Source organism: Neophocaena asiaeorientalis, unplaced genomic scaffold (genome assembly GCF_003031525.2).
Source record: "Neophocaena asiaeorientalis asiaeorientalis breed wild unplaced genomic scaffold, Neophocaena_asiaeorientalis_V1.1 scaffold469, whole genome shotgun sequence".
In the NCBI taxonomy this organism is placed as follows: Eukaryota; Metazoa; Chordata; class Mammalia; order Artiodactyla; family Phocoenidae; genus Neophocaena; species Neophocaena asiaeorientalis.
Genome location: NW_020172691.1, coordinates 2,582,350 through 2,601,087, shown reverse-complemented (window position 1 = coordinate 2,601,087; position 18,738 = coordinate 2,582,350). Strand labels below are relative to the sequence as shown.

Genomic DNA, 18,738 nt, shown 5'->3' with positions numbered 1-18,738 from the left:
GCCAAGGTATTGGGGGGGGGGGTGACAATGCACAGCTGATCTGTGGCTCCTCCACCATTGGCCAGACTGTGGGGTTGAGGGGGGTGTCTCTGGGCCAAGGCCCCTGAACCCCAGAACAACTTTCCCTAAGCAGGCCATCAGACACCGCCCCCCACCCACACACACACACACACACACACTCAACTCAGCCCACCCCCAGGACATAACAAGGTTCTGCATGGAAGCTGATGGACCTGGATTTTCCGCCTGCAGCGTGGCGGAGACAGTGCAGGAAGCACATTCCAGCAACCCCCCCTTTCCAGCCGCACACCCTGAGGAGTTGGGAAGGCACATCCTAAAAATGCAGCTTCCTCCCTCACCCCCAGACTTCCTCCAAGGCGTCCAGAAGAATCAGATTACTTGCCGGGAAGATTTTTCTCTGTCTGAGCAGGGGTGGGGCTGTCGCCAGGGACCAGTTTCAGGCTCAGGGGGATCCAGCAGCCCTGGACTCCTTCCTGCCAGCGCGGCCCCGCCCTGGGAAGGCTCCGGCTCCGTCCACTGGGTCCTCCTGCTGTAATCACAGGGAGGGGTGGGCCCTGTCATTCATTCATCCCTTCATTCATTCATGCAACGGAATTCTACGTGCGAAGGTACCTGGCATACATGTTACGTGACTGTTAGCCGGCGTCATCATCATGGCACTTTCTTCACTTTAGCCTTGCGGCCATCGGGTGACTCCTGTGTAGTCTTGACACTTTCAGTTTAGGTAGGGAAGGTGCAACAGGATACTGGCATCAATGAAATGTGGGCTTCTTTATTAAGCACCTACTGCGTGCCGGGCGGGGCCCGCCAAAGAGGAGTGTGGTGGGGCCCGGCCTGGGTGGAGACCGTGGGGTTCTTGAACCCGGGAGGCTCCCGCGGGCAGAGACTGGGTGGGAAGGAGCATGGCCTGTTCCTGACGAGCCGGGAGACCAAGTGGCTGAAGGGAGAGCATGCGTCTGGAGCAGATGTGGTCACCCTCCTTCCCCACCCCCCCACCCCGCTGACCTGTCTCACCCTGCCCTTAAAAATACCTGGGCGGGATCAAGGTCAAAATGTGGTGAGGGCAGCAAGGATTAGGATGAGGGGTTAAAACTAGGGCTAGCTGGGGAATCCCCCGGGACCAGCAAGGCCCGCCCCACGGGGAGCCGGGCTTGGCGGCATGATGGAACCGAGCCCCTAGTTGGGGCCCGAGAGCCTCACCTGTGTCTCCTGGAGACCGGGCCTCCCCTTGTGCCTGGCGGTCACCGCTGCCCTGCTGCCGCCCCCCACCTGAGGGGCCCAGGCTTGTTTCAAGGAAGAGGCGCTGGGCGTGGGCAGAAAGGTGCTGGCACACAGTAGGTGCCCCCTGATGCAGCCTGCAGCCCCGCCTCTCTCTGCACTTCTCGTGGGGTTCAGGCCACCCTGGAGTCAGCTCCTTGACACGGGCCTCCCTCCCTGCCGAGGGTCCTGGAGCCCAGGCTGTACCCCAGGTGGCTGTGCCGGGCGCGTCCAGGCAAGGAAAGCTAAGTGGGCAGTCAGCGCCTCAGTCTCTCCATCTGCACGATGGGCACAGGCCAGCACCCGCCCTGGGGTCATAATGAAGTGCTTGACCAGTGGCCTGCCCCGCTAGGAAGCACTAGACAAAATGGTGGAGGTGGGCACCTAAGGTGGGCTTCCGTCAGAACCCAGCGTCAATTCACCCAGAATCCCAGAACCGCGTTGCTCCCAGGACTCCGCCACCCCTCAAGGGCGCACCACCTTCCGGTAGGGGACAGGGTGACCTTCCCGGTTTAGCACTGAGTCCCCATTTGGAAGCCCATCCCAGTGACGTCACCTCTCGTGCAGGCCACCCCGACCTCATGGTGCCCTCCACACCCCTCCTGTGCTCTCAGACTGTATCGGCCCACCCCCAGGCTTGAGCCCCAGGAAGCAGGACAGCACAGACCCGGCGCTCAGTCACTGCTTCTGAATGAGGGTGAGCCCGTGAGCAACGAACAGCCCAGGGGCCAGAGCCCGAACTCTCGCAGGATCACAGCCGTGCGAGACAGTCACAGAGCCGTCTTCACGAGACTGGTCTCCACCTGCTTCTCAAGAAACGAGGGAAGACAGGGCAGGTCACCCCATCGAGCATGCCGTCAAGCTCCCACCGCACCCCTCCGCCCCTGCCCGCAAAGCCACGGGCCCGGGTCCTTCAGGCAGGTCATGACTGACGAGGAAAAGTGACACGGGCGGCACAGGAGGGCCAGGGAGTCCTCCAAACCTCAGAGGCCAAGAACCCCCTTTCCGTGACCCCACCACTGTCCTGTGCGTCGCCCAGTAGGGACAGCCCACTGGAGCAGGGGCTGAGTTCACTTCCCAAGTGCTCACCATGGAGCTCGATCCCAAGTCTCCTCTGAGTAAGGGCTGCGGCTCCAACTACGGGGGGGCGGGGGCTGTGTGAGCAGGCATCGGACCCCCACAGACGCCTCCACGCTCCAGCTCTGCAGCCGCCACTGCCCACCCTCCAATTCTGCTTTGCGGGGGAGGGCCAGGCCCCACCCACTGGACCCCCGAGATAGGGAGGCACTACAGGCTCCAGTCAGCCCCCAGACTGGTGGGACGGGAGCGGCCGCCGCTGGACAAAGCCACAGCCCAGCCCCGATCTCCGGACATTCACCGGGCGTCCGATGTGCCAGGCGCCCAGGCTCCATATCCTTACAGCAGCCCAGCAATAGGGCTGCCAGATTCAACGAGGACACGCACGGGACTCCATTAAATTTGAATCCCAGATAAGCGATACGTCACTTGTTACCATAAGTATGTCCCAAATGTTATATGGGATATACTTACACTGAAATATCTGTCTACCTGTGATTCAAATCTAACTGGGTGCCCAGTATTTCATCTGGCAGCCCCATCCCAGAACCACAGCCAGGAAAACAAGAACAGTGGGGACAGAAGTGTTGGCTAAACAGTGGGGTCGGGTCTGAACAGCCCAGTCCCACTCCAGAACCCAGGGTCCTGGGCCAGGGAGGCCGAGGCCCCAGCCCAGGACTGTCAGCTTGGGGCCACCTCCTCCGTCCCCCTCCCAACCCCGGGAGCTGCCTGTGGGTCCAGCCTCCAGTGTGGCCCTGGCTCATGCCAGCCTCCTTCAGCAGAGGGGCTGGAATCAGGGTCACCTGATTCCATGCCATGGAATCCTGGCATGTCCCCTGGGAAGGCCCCTCAAACCAAGTGCCCGGTATGGTTAGAACGTAGGTCACAAAAGAGCTCTACTCCCCACTGTGTAGAGTGGAGAAAACCCCGGACAACCTGGGAAACAGTAATAGTAAAAGTACGACGACGCTTCCCTTTTTAAGAAGCCCATCCCAGAGGCTGTGCAGGTGTCCCCTACCACCGGGGACGGAACGGGGGACCTGGGTGTGGTGCGGTGCAGCTGGCGACTCTGCCCTCGGGTCTGGGATGGAAACGAGTGGACCTTCAGGAAGGCAGGGCCTGGCTCACCACCAAGACCCCTGAACCAGAGGTGGACGGCACGTCGCCTGCCGCTCCCCTTTCAGGGCCTCTTTGTACACGACATCCAGCGATAACGAACAGTACGGAAGGTTCCTGGTCAGCAGGCAATGCCCCTGAGGGGAGCGACGGTCACTCTGCACCAGCTCAGGAGCCTCGGAGGCCCCTGCTACCTTGCAGTCAGATTTCCAGTCCCCGGGCCTAGAGGGACAGCCTCCTTCGCCTGGCCCTCCACTGCCCCATGACCCCACTGCTGATGCCACTCCTGTGGGCCCAGCTGCCACCCTTCCTGCCCACGTGCTCGGTGCTCCTGTCACTCCCCCCCCACCTGGAACGCCGGCCCCTCCCTGGGAGGCCTGTCCGACCACCTGAGGGGAGGAGGTGGCCCCCGCCCAGCCAATCTGAAGACCCCTCCTGCCCAGCCAGAGTTACTAGTGCGGTTATGGGTACAAGACCCAGAAACAAGGCTCACCCAACCTTCTGCAGGGACCACAGACTGAGGGTGGCCGCCTTGGTCACCGCAAGGGGCCATGTGCCCGGGCACAACAGTTAAGAGGAAGCAGAAAGAAGAGAAGCAGTAAACACCGCAGTAACACCGATGCTTGGCTCCTGAACACACTCCCGTCCACAGGCAGCCCTGGACGGCGCCACGAGCGGGACCCCCGTAGCCTCGCGCCAGGCACTAACATTCTGAAAACCAAGGCAGACAGGCACCAACGCAGTTATGGCCAGGAAGGCCCGCAAAGCAGCAGCCACGGCCACAGGGAGGCCGGGCAGGGCACTGGCAAGAGACTCCTTTAAAACAACCACAAGAATGGGAGACACTGTTGACCCATAAGCATGGGAAAACAGTTAAGAGATGTGCATCCAGGAATAGCCCAGACGGTGAACTATCCAAAGGTTTAAAGTAACTGTTATAAAAAGGATAAAGAATGTACAAGAAAAAAACCGGAGAATTTCAGCAAAAATATAGAAAAAAACAACTGCAAATACTAGAATCAAAATACACAGCGTAGGTGTCACAGACGCAGTGGGACGGGCCAGGTGGCAGCCTGGAGCAGTGGAAGGAGGGATAGGGAGCAAGGACGGGTCCAGACACACAGGGAGGACAGGACGACACATGCAGAGTCCGCAGACGACGACAGGGGTCTGCTGAGTAACCAGGGACCCAGGAGCAGAGCCCAGAAGGGGCAGCAGAAATACCTGACACATGACAGCCAGGAAGCCCCCCCAGCGATGAAAGGCATCAACCCTCAGGTCCAAGGAGCTCCATGTAGGAAACACCAGGCGCGACACATCCAAACATACAGAGAAAATCACGGTATGCAAAAGAAGACATCGTATTTAGGGAACACAAGTGAAAATGCCAAATTTCTCGTCAGAAACAAGAGAACCCAGGAATAAACGGAACATCTTAAAAATGCCGAAAGAAAAAAAGGAAACCTAGAATCTTATACCAAGTTAAAAAGAAAAACAGTGCTTGAAAAACCAAGGAGGGGTACGGACATTTTCAGCCAATGAGCGCGAAGAGCACATTGCGCAGACTCACTTCCCGCCCCAGGAGGGTGAGCCTGCCTTTGGGGGCCGTGGGAAGCACCTGTTGGGACGGTCCCGACAGCCCCAAGCGCTGCGGGGCCGGGCAGCCTCAGGCAGGGGCGCACGGAGGGGCAGCCACCCTGGAGGTTCTCACAAAAGCACAGGGGAACTGCCACGCGGTCCAGCTCCTGGGTGTTCACCAAACACACACCTGCACACGGGGGCTTAAGGGCGCTGCGTCCACCGCCACCACACCGAGGACACCGAGGTGCCCTCGGGCAGGCGAGCGGAGCAACGCCACAGTCCGTTCCAGAAAACACACACCCAGCACGAACAAGTGAACAATGAAGCCATGAACAGCCACGGAGGAACCTTAAACGCCCAGAGTGGGGCAAGAAGCCAGCCTGGAGACGCCACTTACTGAGAAAGAAGGAAACCAGAGGACGGCAAACACCACCTCTGAAGCACTGAAAGCACGAACAGACCGAAAACTCCGTCACCACCATTCCAATCCCTCCCGTCCCACCCAAGCGCCCTGGGCTCCCACGCTGGCAAGCCAGCTCTGCCAGGACTGACCCCCGACTCCACACACTCAGCACAACTGGCCCCCGAGCCTCCTCCACTCGGCATCCCTCCCCATCCAGGCGGCCCTCACCCCACCCGTCCAGTCTCCACAGGGGCCCCTGCCCCGCACGTGTGAGGCCCCAGCCTCGCCCTCACACGCGCTCACAGGCAGGCCTGTCCCCGTCAGGGTCCAGCTTGAAAGTCACCTCCACTTGCGTGGCCACCTCCCTCGCACTGTCACTGAGACACAGAGCATGCTCCCCCACGACCCCCGTGCCCCCAGGTCCCTGGATGGGGCCCAGCACGGGGTCCACTGGGGGCCCAGCACCTCCTCGCGTCCCACCCACCTGACCCACCACGAGGCACCCACGGGGCTTCAAATCAAGTTTAATAAATAAAACAGCAAGGGGATCAAGGCAGTTGTCACTTCACAGTGTGGTCCTTGGTGGGCCGAGGGAAGGTCGAGTCCGGCCCTGCGGACGGGCTCGAGCCAAAGCCCCCCCTTGGTGACACCGGGGCCGGGAGCGCTGCCCTGCCCCTGGAGGACCCCACTCCGATTTGTAAACAGAAACATAAATAAAACGAGGAGGCTGGAGAGGAGAAGGCCCAGGACCCCAAGCCATCTTGCTAGGAAGCCTCAACAGAAACACGACCTAGGGGGTCAGGGAAACGGGCTGGAGCCAGGCCCCTTAGTGTGGCAGGCGACAGGCCTCGGTACCAAGGGGCTGTGAGTTCTGCGTCCTCAGACCCACGCCCGAGGCTGCTGGGGGCCCCGGGGTGGAGGTGGGCGTGGGGTGGGGGCATAAAGTGCGGCTTTTCCTGAAGTGGAGAGAGCGGGTGGACGTCAGGGCGGGGCGGGCCGACATCGAGGTATATGGCTCTGTGCCCCACAGGGTTTGGCACCGAGTAGCAGCTGCCCCCTGAGCCCCGGGCGGGGGCAGCCCGAAGTCCGGCCAGGCGCAGGGAGACGGGCGAGCAGAGTGCCGAGGGTGCCGGCGGAGGCTGCTGCTGGTAGGGGCGGCGTCCGGCCCCACCTCCCCACGTCCCTGGCGGGGTCCGGACGCCTTCCTCGCCTCTGCTGGCTGGATGGGCCAGCCCTCCGCGCCCCGCCGCCCGACGGGTCCCGTGGTGGGCGCAGAGGCTAGAGCCAGGCAGCAGTGCTGGTGCGTGTGTGGCGTGGGGAGGGGCCACCGCTCAGCCCGGTCCTTGACGTGCTCTGAGCAGAGGAGCTACCGGAGGCCCGCGAGGAGGGGAGGGTCAGGAAGACTGACAGGCAGGCCTCACGGCGGCCCCAAGTCCAATCTGGGCCACAAACGCCCGCCTGTGGCCAGGGATCAACAGGTCATCACGTTACAGCTGCAGGGGGAGAGAGGGAGAGACAGGAGGTCAGTGCAAGCCCAGAGCAAGAGGCCCGGCACAGGGGCGTGGGCGGGACGCAGGCTGGACCACGGCCTCGCCCCCGCCTCACTGGCAGACACCGCCCCACAGCCCGCACAGCCCGCACAGCCGGCACAGCCGCCTGGCCTCCCCCTCTGAGGCAGCACTGTCCTCGGCGGCCGCCTGGGGAGGGCTGGCAGCTCGGCAGGGCCGGGAGGAACCTGGCACTGGCCCCGTTTGTACCTTCTTGGATTCTGAGCCACATGAATGTATTACGTAGCCAGGAAGATAAATGAGCCAAATAAAAACCAGAAGAAAGCTGAAGAAACCACTGGCCTGCTCCGTGGGGCCACGCCATCCTCGGGCCCGGGGGCAACCCCTCCCGCTGGCCTCAGCTTGGACTGAGGCTGGGGTACAGCAGCTGGGGGTGGGGCGGGGAGGGGCCGCACTCACTGTGACAGGGGCTCCGAGTGCAGCGCAGGGGCCGGGCACGCGGGGTGGGCGGCCAGGAAGGGATTCACATCCCCGATGCCGATGAGTCCAAACTCGGCAACCGACAAAGCCACCTGTGCGGGGGCCACGGCCTCCTCGGGCTCTCCGTCCATATCCACGTGGCTGGAGATGAGGGGCAGCTCCTCGGGGAGGGCCCCGGGCAGGGCCAAGTCCACAGCCAGCCTCGGGCTGGCACCGGGCTCTGGAGCGGCCGTGGTGGGGGAGTAGAAGGCTGGCTCAGCCAGGGCTGGGGGCCGCCGAGGCAGGGGCACGGCCGGGGGCGCGTCTACGTCCGGACGCTGGAAGGAACAGGGCCCTGACTCCGAGGACGGGGGGCCGTCGGAGGCCTCCCCGGGCGCGCCGAGACTCCCAGATGTGCTGCTGCCCATGCTCAGGGGCTCTGTGGGGGGAGAACACAGCTGTGGCCAGGCCCCGACAACGCCCACGCCCAGCTCCACCGGGTCAAGGGCAGCCCGGTACGGCCTGCTCGCCCCAAAGCCACAGTCACCTCAGGCTGTGCCTGGTGCGGGGCTCCAACCTGCCGGGTCCAGCAAAGCCAAGGACCCCTCCTCACAAAACGCTCTCACACAAACACGTAAGACACACAGGGATGCAGAAAAGCCCTGTCACACCGGAAGGGCACACTGAGGCTAAGGGCCCCACCTGGGAAGGTCATGACCCCCATCTTGTAGGGCAGGACAGGACGCAGCAGTTCACAGAGTGAGAGGGGCGTGGACTCGGGGAGCTCCCGCACACGGCCGTGGGGCCAGGCATGCGGACAACCCCCCGGGCACACCACAGACCCAACTGGACCCTGGAGCCAGAACAGGGGAAGCCCCAGCGTCCAGCAGACCCACAAAGCAGCATCCTTGTTCCCTGAGGTCCCCTTCAAAAACTGCAGTCGCCACCTGGGCTCTGTCCTGCTCCTGCACGGCCCTGGGCCCAGACACCAAAGGGGGCGCAACACCCCCTGGGCTCCCACCTGGGACTGCAGAGCAGCCCCACTTGGGGCCCAGGATGCACAGGGTACCCCCATGTGGAGAGCCAAGTCCTGAGGATGACTCGTGTGTGACACCCTGTGAGACCATGTGGGGGTGAAGGGACATTGGCCCCCGGATGCCACTCACTCCTCCGTGTCCACCAGCCCAGGCTGGGCTGCCGGGGAGAAGCGCCCCCTGAGAAAAGGGGCCACCCCCCACTCACCGGTGCGCATCCGGGCCATGGGGTCCCGCTCAGGGCCCAGGCCGTCGGCAGTGGCGGGCAGAGGCAGGGGCGGCGAGGAGCGGGGGCGGCCAGGGCCATCGGGGTCACCGCCATCCAGGTCCTGGTCTGCGTCCCTGCAGGGGGAGGAAAGGTGAGGGCAGGGGCTGCCTCAGGCCAGCGCGCCTCCCCCACCACCCCGCGGGCACCTGGCACATACGTGGTTCCCGACGGGCCGTACTTCCGGCGGCCCAGCCGCGTCTGCTGGGAGAAGTAGTCGTAGCGCTCAGACTTCTTCCACAGGTAGTAATACTCCACGCACTCGCCCACGGACCGTGTGCGCACCTGCGGGCGGTGCCGGTCAGCTTGGCCCCCAGCCCCTTCCCAGCCTGCTCCCCACCACCCCGTGCCCTTAGCTCAGCACCCCATCTAGTTGCCCCCGCTCTGTGCCCGGCCTCGGCTCCAGGCCCACCGTCCGCCTCCCTCGCCCCAGACGCCCCGAGGACGGCCGCACCCACGTGTGCTCTGTTCCTCACGGGCCCGGTGGAGGGGGGCAGACAACCCCGGCCCAGAGGGCACGCGGAGCGAGCCCGCTTCTCACTGAGCGTGGGGGTCACTGGCGCTCCAGGGAGAGCCGTCTGCACAAGGGCACGCCGGGTGCGTGAGCCAACTTGAGGGCATATTTACAACGCAGCACAAAAAGCCAGGCCTGCATCCTGGAAGGCCAAGGTCGCCCCGCGGGCGCGTGTCCAGGGTGAGCGATCGGGGCGTCTTCCCATCTCGGAGGATCGCCCGCAGCTGACAACCCCACCCCCACGGGACCCAGCGCCCGTGCCTGGGGAGGGCTGAGACAAGCAGGCGCAGGGGCGCCCAGGGACTGCCTGATCTTCTCACCGAAACCCCCTCGTGCGACAAGCCTCCCCGAGGCCAGCTTCACGGCAGACCTGAGACTCCGGTGGGAGAGAGGTCACCAGCCCTAAGCTGGGTGGGGGGCGTGCGGCACACAGCAGGTCAGGACACAAAGGCAGCAGCCCAGCGGGTTCTGGGGCAGAAGCGGCCTCCGCTATGCGACAGGCGAGGCGGGAGCCGCGGGCACCAGTCCCAGAGGACCAAGTGCTGCCTGGCCGCGCCGGGTTCGGTCAGAGGGGCACCATCCCTGTCCTACAGAGCCCCGAGAGGGCCCCTCACCCGCTGCAACCTCCCAGGGAAGACGCCCAGACGGCAAGCGTGAGCCCAGTGCCGGCCAGGCCCTGCTCCTCCACCTGTGGGGAGTGGGAGTGGCCAGGGCTGCCGGCCCCAGGGGAGCAAGACAAGACAGGGACGAGGGGCCGGAGTGGGAGCCACTGTAACGGCGCAGAGGGACAGCCAGGTTCCCAGACGAGCCACGGGCGCCCGGCCAGGCAGACGTCCAGGGCTGAGGGCAGAGGGCCGGGGCAGCAACAGAGGTCAGCGTGGGAGTCGTTACAAGGGAGCCACAGGCAGGGAGCACCCACTCCCTGGTGCTCAGCACAGCTCATATAGTGCTGTGGGGTGTGGGGAGACCAGTGACCCAGGCCTGGTGTTAGGGACACGGGCCTGGGGAGGACGGGGGTGGGGGGGGGACACGGATGTGGAGACGGGCATGGGGACCTGGCATTAGCAGCCACTTCGGTCATGCCTATTTGGTGCAATGGTGGGAGAGCGTGTGTCCCTGGATGGAGTGAACATGGAGACCCTCAGTCCCCACGGCAAGGGGGTGATGGGGGAGATCCAGGCGGGGGTCAGCGCTGGGGGACTGGCAGTGGGCACGAGACCCTTCCCCAGACTGGAACCTTTCCGAGGGATGGGGAAACTAGAGGAAGATGAGCCGGGGAGCCTCACGTTGAACCGCAGCCTCCGCAGGGCCTCCTCGGCATTGAAGTTGCATTTCACCAGCTCATATAGTGCCTGGGGGAGGGGAGCCACCATTGCCCAGGACAAGTGGTTTCCCTTGAATCCGTCACCATCACACAACCACACCTGCCCCCCCCCCCATGGCTCCTCCGCCCCCAGGGCCGCCCACCTGCTCGCTGTCTTTCACCGCCTCTCCCTCCGGGAGCTGAGACTCAGCCACCTCGCGCCACCGCCGCTTCGCCGCCCGGTACAGGAACTCCTCCACCGCCCCCTCAGGAAGGATGCTGGGGTCCCAGAGCAGCTGGTCTTCATTCTCATAGACTGTGCAGGAGGGGGCAAGTTCACGTGCCGGCACGCAGTCTGCACCTCCTCTGACCTCCTCCCCAAAAGCATCACCAGCAGGCCAACTCAGCCCCTCTGGAGGACAAGGGCCCATCAGGGCCTGGGCCTCCACCTCTGCATCTCACAGGGCCAGCTCCGGGCACCTGGGTGCTCGAGGTGGCGGGAAGGCAGGAAGGGGTGGGAGGTCAGTGGGCCCTGAGCAGCCAGTTATCAAGGCCAGCGTCCCAGAGGGGGCAGCAACTAGCCCAGGCTGGAAGGGGGACTTCTGAGTGTGGCCCATGAGGAGGGGCTGCAGGACGAGCTCAGGGAGGCGAAAGGCAGAGGCCCAAGGGAGCAGCGAGAAGAGCCCAGACTCAATCAAGCACAGTGGGGAGACCTGGGCGCCAGCGGCCTCGCTCAGGCAAGAGCTCCCACGGCTGCCTCAGTCCCTACAACCTCAGGGCGGGCGGGGGGACAGCCTCCAGCGGGGGGAACGGCGTGGCAGCAAGAGGCAGAAGGGAAGGTTCAGGGCCAAGCCTGGGGAGACCCCAGGGCCAGCATCTCTTGAATACTCAGGGAAGAACCACAGGGGCCAAAACTAAACAACACACACAAGCCAAACACCCAGTGCAGTGGCTGAAGAGTGGAACCGGCTCCATACTGGACTCGCTCTTGTGAGGGAACCAGCGACTCTGGGGCTGGCGCCCCTGTAGACCTGCGACCACCTCTCTCCATCTGCAAAGTCAACCCCGAGTCCCAGCCCCTCTCTAGAGAAAAAGCGACACCTGCCACCGTCGCCGTGTGTCTACCTATGGCGTGAAGGTGAGAGGTAAACCACGTGACAACACGTAACTCCACAAATAGCTGGACATCAGAGTTAGCAGACAGGACTTCAGCATAACTATGATTAACGCTTTAGGGAAAAGGACAAAATCAACGGAAAGTTGGAACTGAAATCAATTCAAAAGAATCACATGGACATTCCAGGGCTGGAAAATGCAGTGTGTGAATTATGAACCCACTGGGCAGCTTCAACAGCAGCAGAAGACGTGATTAGTGAAACTGGAAAGAATTCCATTCAAAAAAATCAAACTGAAGCTTAAAGAGAACATAATGTGGGACATGTGTAAGATGGTCAAGCAACCTAAGACATGTATAACTGAGTCATGGAGGAAGAGGACAAAGCACAGGACCAATTTTGAGGAGATAATGGCCAAGCAGTGGTGCAGTGGTTAAGCACCTGCCAATGCAGGGGACACTGGTTCGAGCCCTGGTCCGGGAAGATCCCACATGCTGCGGAGCAACGAAACCCATGCGCCACAACTACTGAGCCTGCGCTCTAGAGCCCACGAGCCACAACTACTGAGCCCACATGCCACAACTACTGAAGCCCACGCACCTAGAGCCCATGCTCCACAACAAGAGAAGCCACCGCAACGAGAAGCCCGCGCACTGCAACGAAGAGTAGCCCCCGCTCACCGTGACTAGAGAGAGCCCGCACACAGCAATGAAGACCCAACACAGCCAAAAATAAATAAATAAATAAATTTATTAAAAAACACACACACACACACACACACAAAAAGGAGTCAGTGCAGTAATGCAAGAAAAATAAAACATAAAAAGATCACAAAGAAAGAAGTTATCATACACAAATGATATGATTGTATGTGTCTAAAAGTGCGAAAGAATCTACAAGGTAATAAAATTAGTAAGTGAATTTAGCCAAGTCACTGTGTACAAGATTACTTAAAATAATAAACTGCATTTCTGCATTTCACAAGACTGCTATACTGAAAACTCTAAAAACTGCCGAAAATAAAGAAGACCTAAGCAGAGGAGTAAGCTATGTTTGTGAACTGGAAGTGTCAATATCGTTCATGTATCAATCTCCCCCAAATTAATAAAGAGCCAATGCAACCATCATCAAAATCCTAGCAGGCATTTTTGAGACAAATGACAAGCTAATTTGAAAACTTACGTGGACATACAAATAAAAGTTACAAAGTTGGAGGGTTTGCACCATCTCAGACTAACTTCAAAGCTGCAATAATTAAGAGAGTGGTAAGGACCCAGGGTTAGACAAGAGAACAACAGAAGAGAAGCCCCAAAAGGCAGATATACATTACGGACACAACTCCTGATAAAGGCACCACTGCAATTCGGTGGGGGAAAGAATGGACTTCTCCATACGCAGGGCTGGGGGTGGGGGTGGGGGGGTCAACCCTGACCCATACCTCCAACCATACATTAAAATTAAATTAGATCATAGATGCCAACATAAAAGGGGAAATAAAAGAACGTATCTTCAAGACCTGCAGACTCCCTAGACAGCATACAAACACATTGTGGCTAAAATAAAGATAAGCTGGATGTCACTGAAATCAGACACCACAGACTGGGAGAAAACATCTGCCGTGCACACAGCCAACCAAGGATGTGCATCCACGCAGAAAGTCACAAGAGAAAGGCAACCCAATTTAAAAGGGGAAAGGCCTCAGCACGCACCTCCCAAGAGACACCAAGTGGCCAGTAATTGCAAATTAAAGCCACAACGGGGCACAACTCCACACCCGTCAACAAGGCAGACCACACCAGGCGCTGATGAGGACATAGAGCAACTGGAACTCCCACGCTGCTGGCGAGCGGGGGCCCCACTCGGTGCCTACTGATGACGCCCCAGGAACAAGGGTGTGTGTCCACGAAGACAACCACAGGGCAAACCACTGTGAACGCTGACCAGCAGGAGGATGAGCCAACGTGGCATGGCGCGTGCACACGAGGGAACCCAACACCGTAGCGTACGCAACGCACATTCATGCCAGCGGGATCGAGAGACAGACAGACTACAAGTCCAGGATGGTGAGCGCCCTGAGGAACAGGGCCAGGCAGAACGCAGAAACACACACGTCTCTGGAGGGCCTGTGGGACGAGCCATGGACGAGGTGAGGGACTGACGCGTGGGTGACGTGGGGAGAGCCCACACACCCCGGGGAACAAGCGCAGCAGCCCTGGGGGTGGGTGGCCCACAGGGCCCAGGACCAGCCGGCGGGGAGGGACGGCCACTTCCCAGAGTGTCCTGCAGGCTCAGCTGCCCCGGGGAGGTGGCCACCGGACCTGGGCCAGGACCCTCAGGCTCGCTCCGAGGACCTGGGAACTGACTCTGGCTGGACCCGGGAGTCTCTCCTAGAGGAGTGGGGTTGGCATTTCTCCTGCTCCCTGTCCCCCCACCTCCCAGGCCCACTTACTCTTCTCACCCTGACGGTTCGAGTGCAGCTTGCTGAGGTCGGCTTGGAACTGAGGCCCAACCATGATCTCCTGCAAAGGCAAAGGCCCAGGAGAGTCAGGGCAGACGGAGGCCCAGGCGCGCGGTGCTGACGGGGGCTGCAGGCTGCCGCCCAGAGCCAGGCCACCTGGCCCGACGTGTGAGGTGGGAGGCAGAGGCCAGCTGTGCGTGTGACTGTGTCCAGTGCAGCCAGTCCTGGGGCGGGGGCGGGGGGGCCCCGGGGCTACGGCACTCACTCGCAGTCGAGCCCCAGCCCAGCAGAGGCCCGCGCTGAGGGCGCCGCCGCAGGGTCAGGGCCGCGCACCTTCTTACACTTGTTGGCAGGAAGCGGGTCCTCCTCGGTGTCCGACGAGCTGGAGGAGCCAGGCTCCTGGTCTGCATCAGGCAGGAAGCGGGCTTTGGGGAAACAGGAGCAGGTGAGGCACCTCCTCGGCCCCGCGCGGCCCCCCAGCCAGCAGACCCCGGGGCCTCCACCCCATTCTCCATCCACCTGACCCCGACGTGTGCCCCTCCTGAGAAGCAGCTGGGTCCAGGCCCTGGCCGGGTGACGGGCTGTGACGGGCACAGGAGCGGGGACTCAGGAGGTCGCCCTCTGCTGCAGTCGTAAACCAGGGGCCTAGACCCCCAGCACCTCACGCTGCCCCTGCTCAGGCCACAGAGACGCACAGGGAGTAAGGGACGCACGGCCCGAGGACGCTGCCCTGGATCTAAGGGGCTTTCAGGCACAGGAACCAACACGTTCCCTCCTCACATAAACCAAGGTCACCAGCCTCAGCTCACTGGCAGGGCAGGGGAAAGGGGTCACTACAGGGGCTCGAACAAGAGCAGGGCACCCCCAGGGGTCCCGAGGTCTGTGTCCCCAGCGGCCCAGGGCCCCTCCTTGGCCCGCCAGCCCAGGGGTAGGAGCGGCTGGGACACCTACGTCCACTCTGATTAGGGAAAAGGTCAGAGGCCTCATGGGAGGTCACAGATGGGGTGAGGTCATCGGCTGAGGACTGTGTTTCTTCCTCTTCTTCCCCTGAAAGCAAATCCTTCGCTATTTGTTCCTTTTAACAAGAAAGTAGAGAACGTTTTTGCAGTTTGTTTTAGCAATCTCAAGTAACCCTAACCCGAACAGCAGTGGTGGTGCCAAGGCGGACGAGCCTCCCTCTAGGCGTGCAGGGCTCCCACGGGGCTGCTCTCCCTGCTCCGCGGACGAAGCACTTGCACGAGGGTGGGCCAGCCAGGGGCACCGAGTCGGGGAGGGACACGGCCTCCACCCGAGGCTGAGGACAGTCAGAGCCCCTCCCTCCTGGCCAGGCCACGACCCGCTCGGGACCCGGAGCATCTCTCCCTCCCAGAGCCGTCCCTGCGACCACCCTGACCCTGGGTGTGTGGCCAGAGCCAGCAGCACTAGCTATACCCACACTGCCAGGCTATAAGCCGCGCTTCTGCCTGTCTAGGGCCTTCCTGCCCACCCCCAGAACCGCCCCCTCACCTTGTCCAGGGTCATGTCCGGGAGGTTGGCTGTGGTGTCGCTGCCCTCACTCTGGCGCTCCGAGATGGGGTCCGAGGGCTCGTAGCCGTAGAGGGCCAGCAGCTCGTCAAGGGGCATGTCGCTGCTCTGGGGGGCAGGGCTCTGTCGGCAGGGCTGCTCCGGGGCTCTGCTCCCCCACCCCTGAGCCCGTCAGCCCCACGACCAGTCACAGGGGCTCACCCCAGCCAAACCGCAGGCCCAGCCCCTCATCTAAGGGCCCCTCACAGCCCCAGGAGGGGATCGATGAGACACCTGAGCCCAGAGGCGTCCGCTGTCTGCCCAACGCCCCTGGCCGCGAAGGGCAGAGCTGGGCAGGCTCCCGTCCACCTCCACCTCCCCGCCCAGGCCTGTGCAAGCTCCACTCAAGCACTGTGAGGACACCCAGTGTCTGGAGATCAACTGTCACCATACGAGACACCAATAAACAAGAAGGGGAAAAACACGGCCCCTTAATGAACGTAAAAAAGGCATCTGGTCAAACCAACATCACTCCTGATCTTTTAACGCCCTCAGTATGCTAAGTAAAGAGATGGACGCCTCAACAACGTAACAGAGAGGCGGCTGACCCTCGCCGCACCGACCACAAACAAGGGGGTGCTCGAGGGCCCCACGGCTGCCGCACCGACAACAAACAAGAGGGTGCTCGAGGGCCCCACGGCTGCCTGACACGCTGACACTTGGGGCCACCGCGATATGACAAGAGACAGAAATAAGACCCTTAATCACCGGGAAGGAAGAGGCAAAAACTACCACTGCCTTCCACTCCGGTACTGCTTTCCAATCCTGTTTCTGCAAACCTCGCCTGCTCGAGGCCAGTGCCGCCGGCCATGCCGCGTCCTGACCCCTGAGGGTCTCAGTCGGCTTCCAGCCTCCTGCACACGCCCTGTGCCTCTCCCAGTTTCTAACTGTGCACCTGTGGGTGGGGTGGGAGCTGACATGGTGGCTCCCCGGGAAGCGACCTGAGGAGCAGCACGGGGGCGGCTGGGGCAGCCTCTGAGGTCAGGGCAGGGGCACCGAAGTGCGCGAGCACCAACGTGCTCACCAAGGGCGTCAAGAGACGCCCGTCTCACTAAAGAATACGCTGCAACGCCTGTGTGACGCCATGGATTTTATGAAAGCTCACCCTGAGCGGGTGCCGTTTTGATCTTCTGTGGGAGGAAAGGGGAGTAATGGAGACGGCACCCTGGAGCTCGGGGCTGGCGGACAACTCCCGCCTCCTGCCAGGCACTGGCCAGACGAGGGAGACCACTGACTGCGCTTCTTGACGGAGTAAAACTCAGCGTAAAAGCTTTCAAGCACAAAATTCCAATTGTGGAAAACTTGGATGTGACAGCGTGAACTTCATAAACCACAATGCCCGCTGGTGAGGGAATATAAAAGGCAGGTGTTTCTCATTTTGCTTTGGATATTAAGTTCTTTCCTTTACTTAATCAGTTTACAAAAATTATATCTGACGAAATTTTTTTTTTTTTTTTTTTTGGCCGTGCCACATGCCTTGGGGGATCTCAATTACCTGATCAGGGATTGAACCCACCAGTGAAAGCGCAGAGTCCTAACCACTGGACCTCCAGGGAACTCCCCTGAAGAAAGCTTAGCTGAGGTAATTTAGCTAATGAATAGCTGATTTTTTTTTTTTTTGGTTACTTTTGAGAAGTTCTGAATTCAAGCTGAACTCCTTAAAACTGATTTTTCTTTTTTGAGCAGAAGACATGTTTTGGTTATAAGACCAAATGGGCACCAAGGGATACACAGCACCAAGCTAAATAAATGCCCTATGATTACTCCTTAAAAAAACACTCAGGGCTTCCCTGGTGACGCACTGGTTGAGAGTCTGCCTGCCGATGCAGGGGACACGGGTTCGTGCCCCGGACTGGGAAGATCCCACATGCCGCGGAGCGGCTGGGCCCGTGAGCCACAACTACTGAGCCTGCGCGTCTGGAGCCTGTGCTCGGCAACAAGAGAGGCCGTGACAGTGAGCGGCCCCCGCTGGCCGCAACTAGAGAAAGCCCTCGCACAGAAACGAAGACCCAACACAGCCAAAAATAAATAAATAAATAAATAAATTTATTTACTTAAAAAAAATAACCAGAACAGATCTGTATGAGGCTAGATTTACACTTTAACCAAAAGAACAAATCACAACAGTCTAACGTCTGCCTTAAAAGACAGCGTTCACAGATTTACAAAAAGGTCAAACTAGTCCACTCTTCTCCCTAATTTTTTTGTCTTGAAAATAGTTATTTTTCATTTTCCTAAAAATGTGTTCTTTCTACTAACAATGGGTTTGTCGTATCACCAACATAAACCAAGCTCCTTGAGACCCTCAATAATTTTTAAGAGCACAAAAGTGAGTTCTGCGGGCAAAAAGTTTGAGAACAGTGAGTTCAATGTCCAGCCACCCGCTTGTCTGGAGCCCAGCGCCCCATGAAGGCGGGACTGGCCTGGTCCATCCCCTGACCTCAGTGCCCAGCATGGTCTGGCCTGTGCAGACAGAGGGTCAGCGGCACAGGTCGCCGTGGAGTCCGAGGAGCTCAGGGACTAGGCGGACGGAGCAGCGGCGATGCCCCCTGGACACCCCGCCCACCGGGTACCTGGGAGACGAAGTCCTTCTCTAGCTCCTCCTCCGGCTTCTCTGGGCCCCGCGCAGCCCCCTCATGCTCCTCCTGGACACCGTAGTTCCGAGACAGGATCTCCGCCAGGTGGAACTGATGGTCTGCGGACCCCATGGACACCACTGTGGGGAGACGTAGGCCCGTGTGAGCTCCTTGCCACCGTCCCAACCACTGAGCTTCTGCAGATGACCACAGGGCGGAGGAAGCCTCGGGGGCCCAGCTGCCACCACAGGGGTGTATGCACGCGCGTGTGTCCACGCTGGCCGGGGTCAGCACACAGCAGCCCAACCGATGCGCCACCCCTCCTCTGGCCTCGGCCCAGCAGCTGGGGGACATGACCAGATCTGGGGTTTTCCCTAAAGAACCAGGATGTGTTCACTGCTCTCTCTCCATGACTGGTCTTCAATGAGTTGATTTTTAGAAGAAACAAAACAAAAAAGGAAATAGCTAGGTCTCACTCAACCCCAGCC

At 60.7% G+C, this 18,738-nt stretch overlaps 1 protein-coding gene across 2 annotated transcripts; it reads right to left on the bottom strand.

Annotated features, from left to right (window-relative positions):
- Positions 1 to 5,968: 5,968 nt before the first annotated feature.
- MIER2 (MIER family member 2) lies at positions 5,969 to 18,390 on the bottom strand. 2 transcript variants are annotated; one of them, XM_024740141.1, is made up of 12 exons: positions 18,248 to 18,390; positions 15,618 to 15,743; positions 15,063 to 15,186; positions 14,445 to 14,536; positions 14,103 to 14,172; positions 10,703 to 10,854; positions 10,467 to 10,587; positions 9,180 to 9,331; positions 8,882 to 9,006; positions 8,665 to 8,798; positions 7,423 to 7,861; positions 5,969 to 6,948 (listed from the first exon to the last, which is right to left on the bottom strand). In XM_024740141.1, the coding sequence occupies exons 1-12, from the start codon at positions 18,380 to 18,382 to the stop codon at positions 6,927 to 6,929; spliced, it is 1,692 nt and encodes a 563-aa protein (XP_024595909.1). In that variant the 5' UTR covers positions 18,383 to 18,390; the 3' UTR covers positions 5,969 to 6,926. The 2 variants fall into 2 exon arrangements, with proteins under 2 accessions (XP_024595909.1, XP_024595910.1); XM_024740142.1 differs by lacking the exon at positions 9,180 to 9,331 and having other exon boundaries at positions 8,882 to 9,050; positions 10,494 to 10,587.
- Between the last annotated feature and the right edge of the window lie 348 nt (positions 18,391 to 18,738).

What these genes read in the sequence shown, in the direction of transcription:
- MIER2 (XM_024740141.1), bottom strand. Translation starts at nt 18,382, where the DNA reads ATGGGGTCCGCAGACCATCAGTTCCACCTGGCGGAGATCCTGTCTCGG. An exon ending in CATCCCTCGGAAAGGTTCCA is followed by an intron (nt 9,332 to 10,466) that starts GTCTGGGGAAGG and finishes TATGCCCTCAAG; the next exon opens with TTGGCTCACGCACCCGGCGT. An exon ending in TACGGCCCGTCGGGAACCAC is followed by an intron (nt 8,799 to 8,881) that starts GTATGTGCCAGG and finishes CTCCCCCTGCAG; the next exon opens with GGACGCAGACCAGGACCTGG.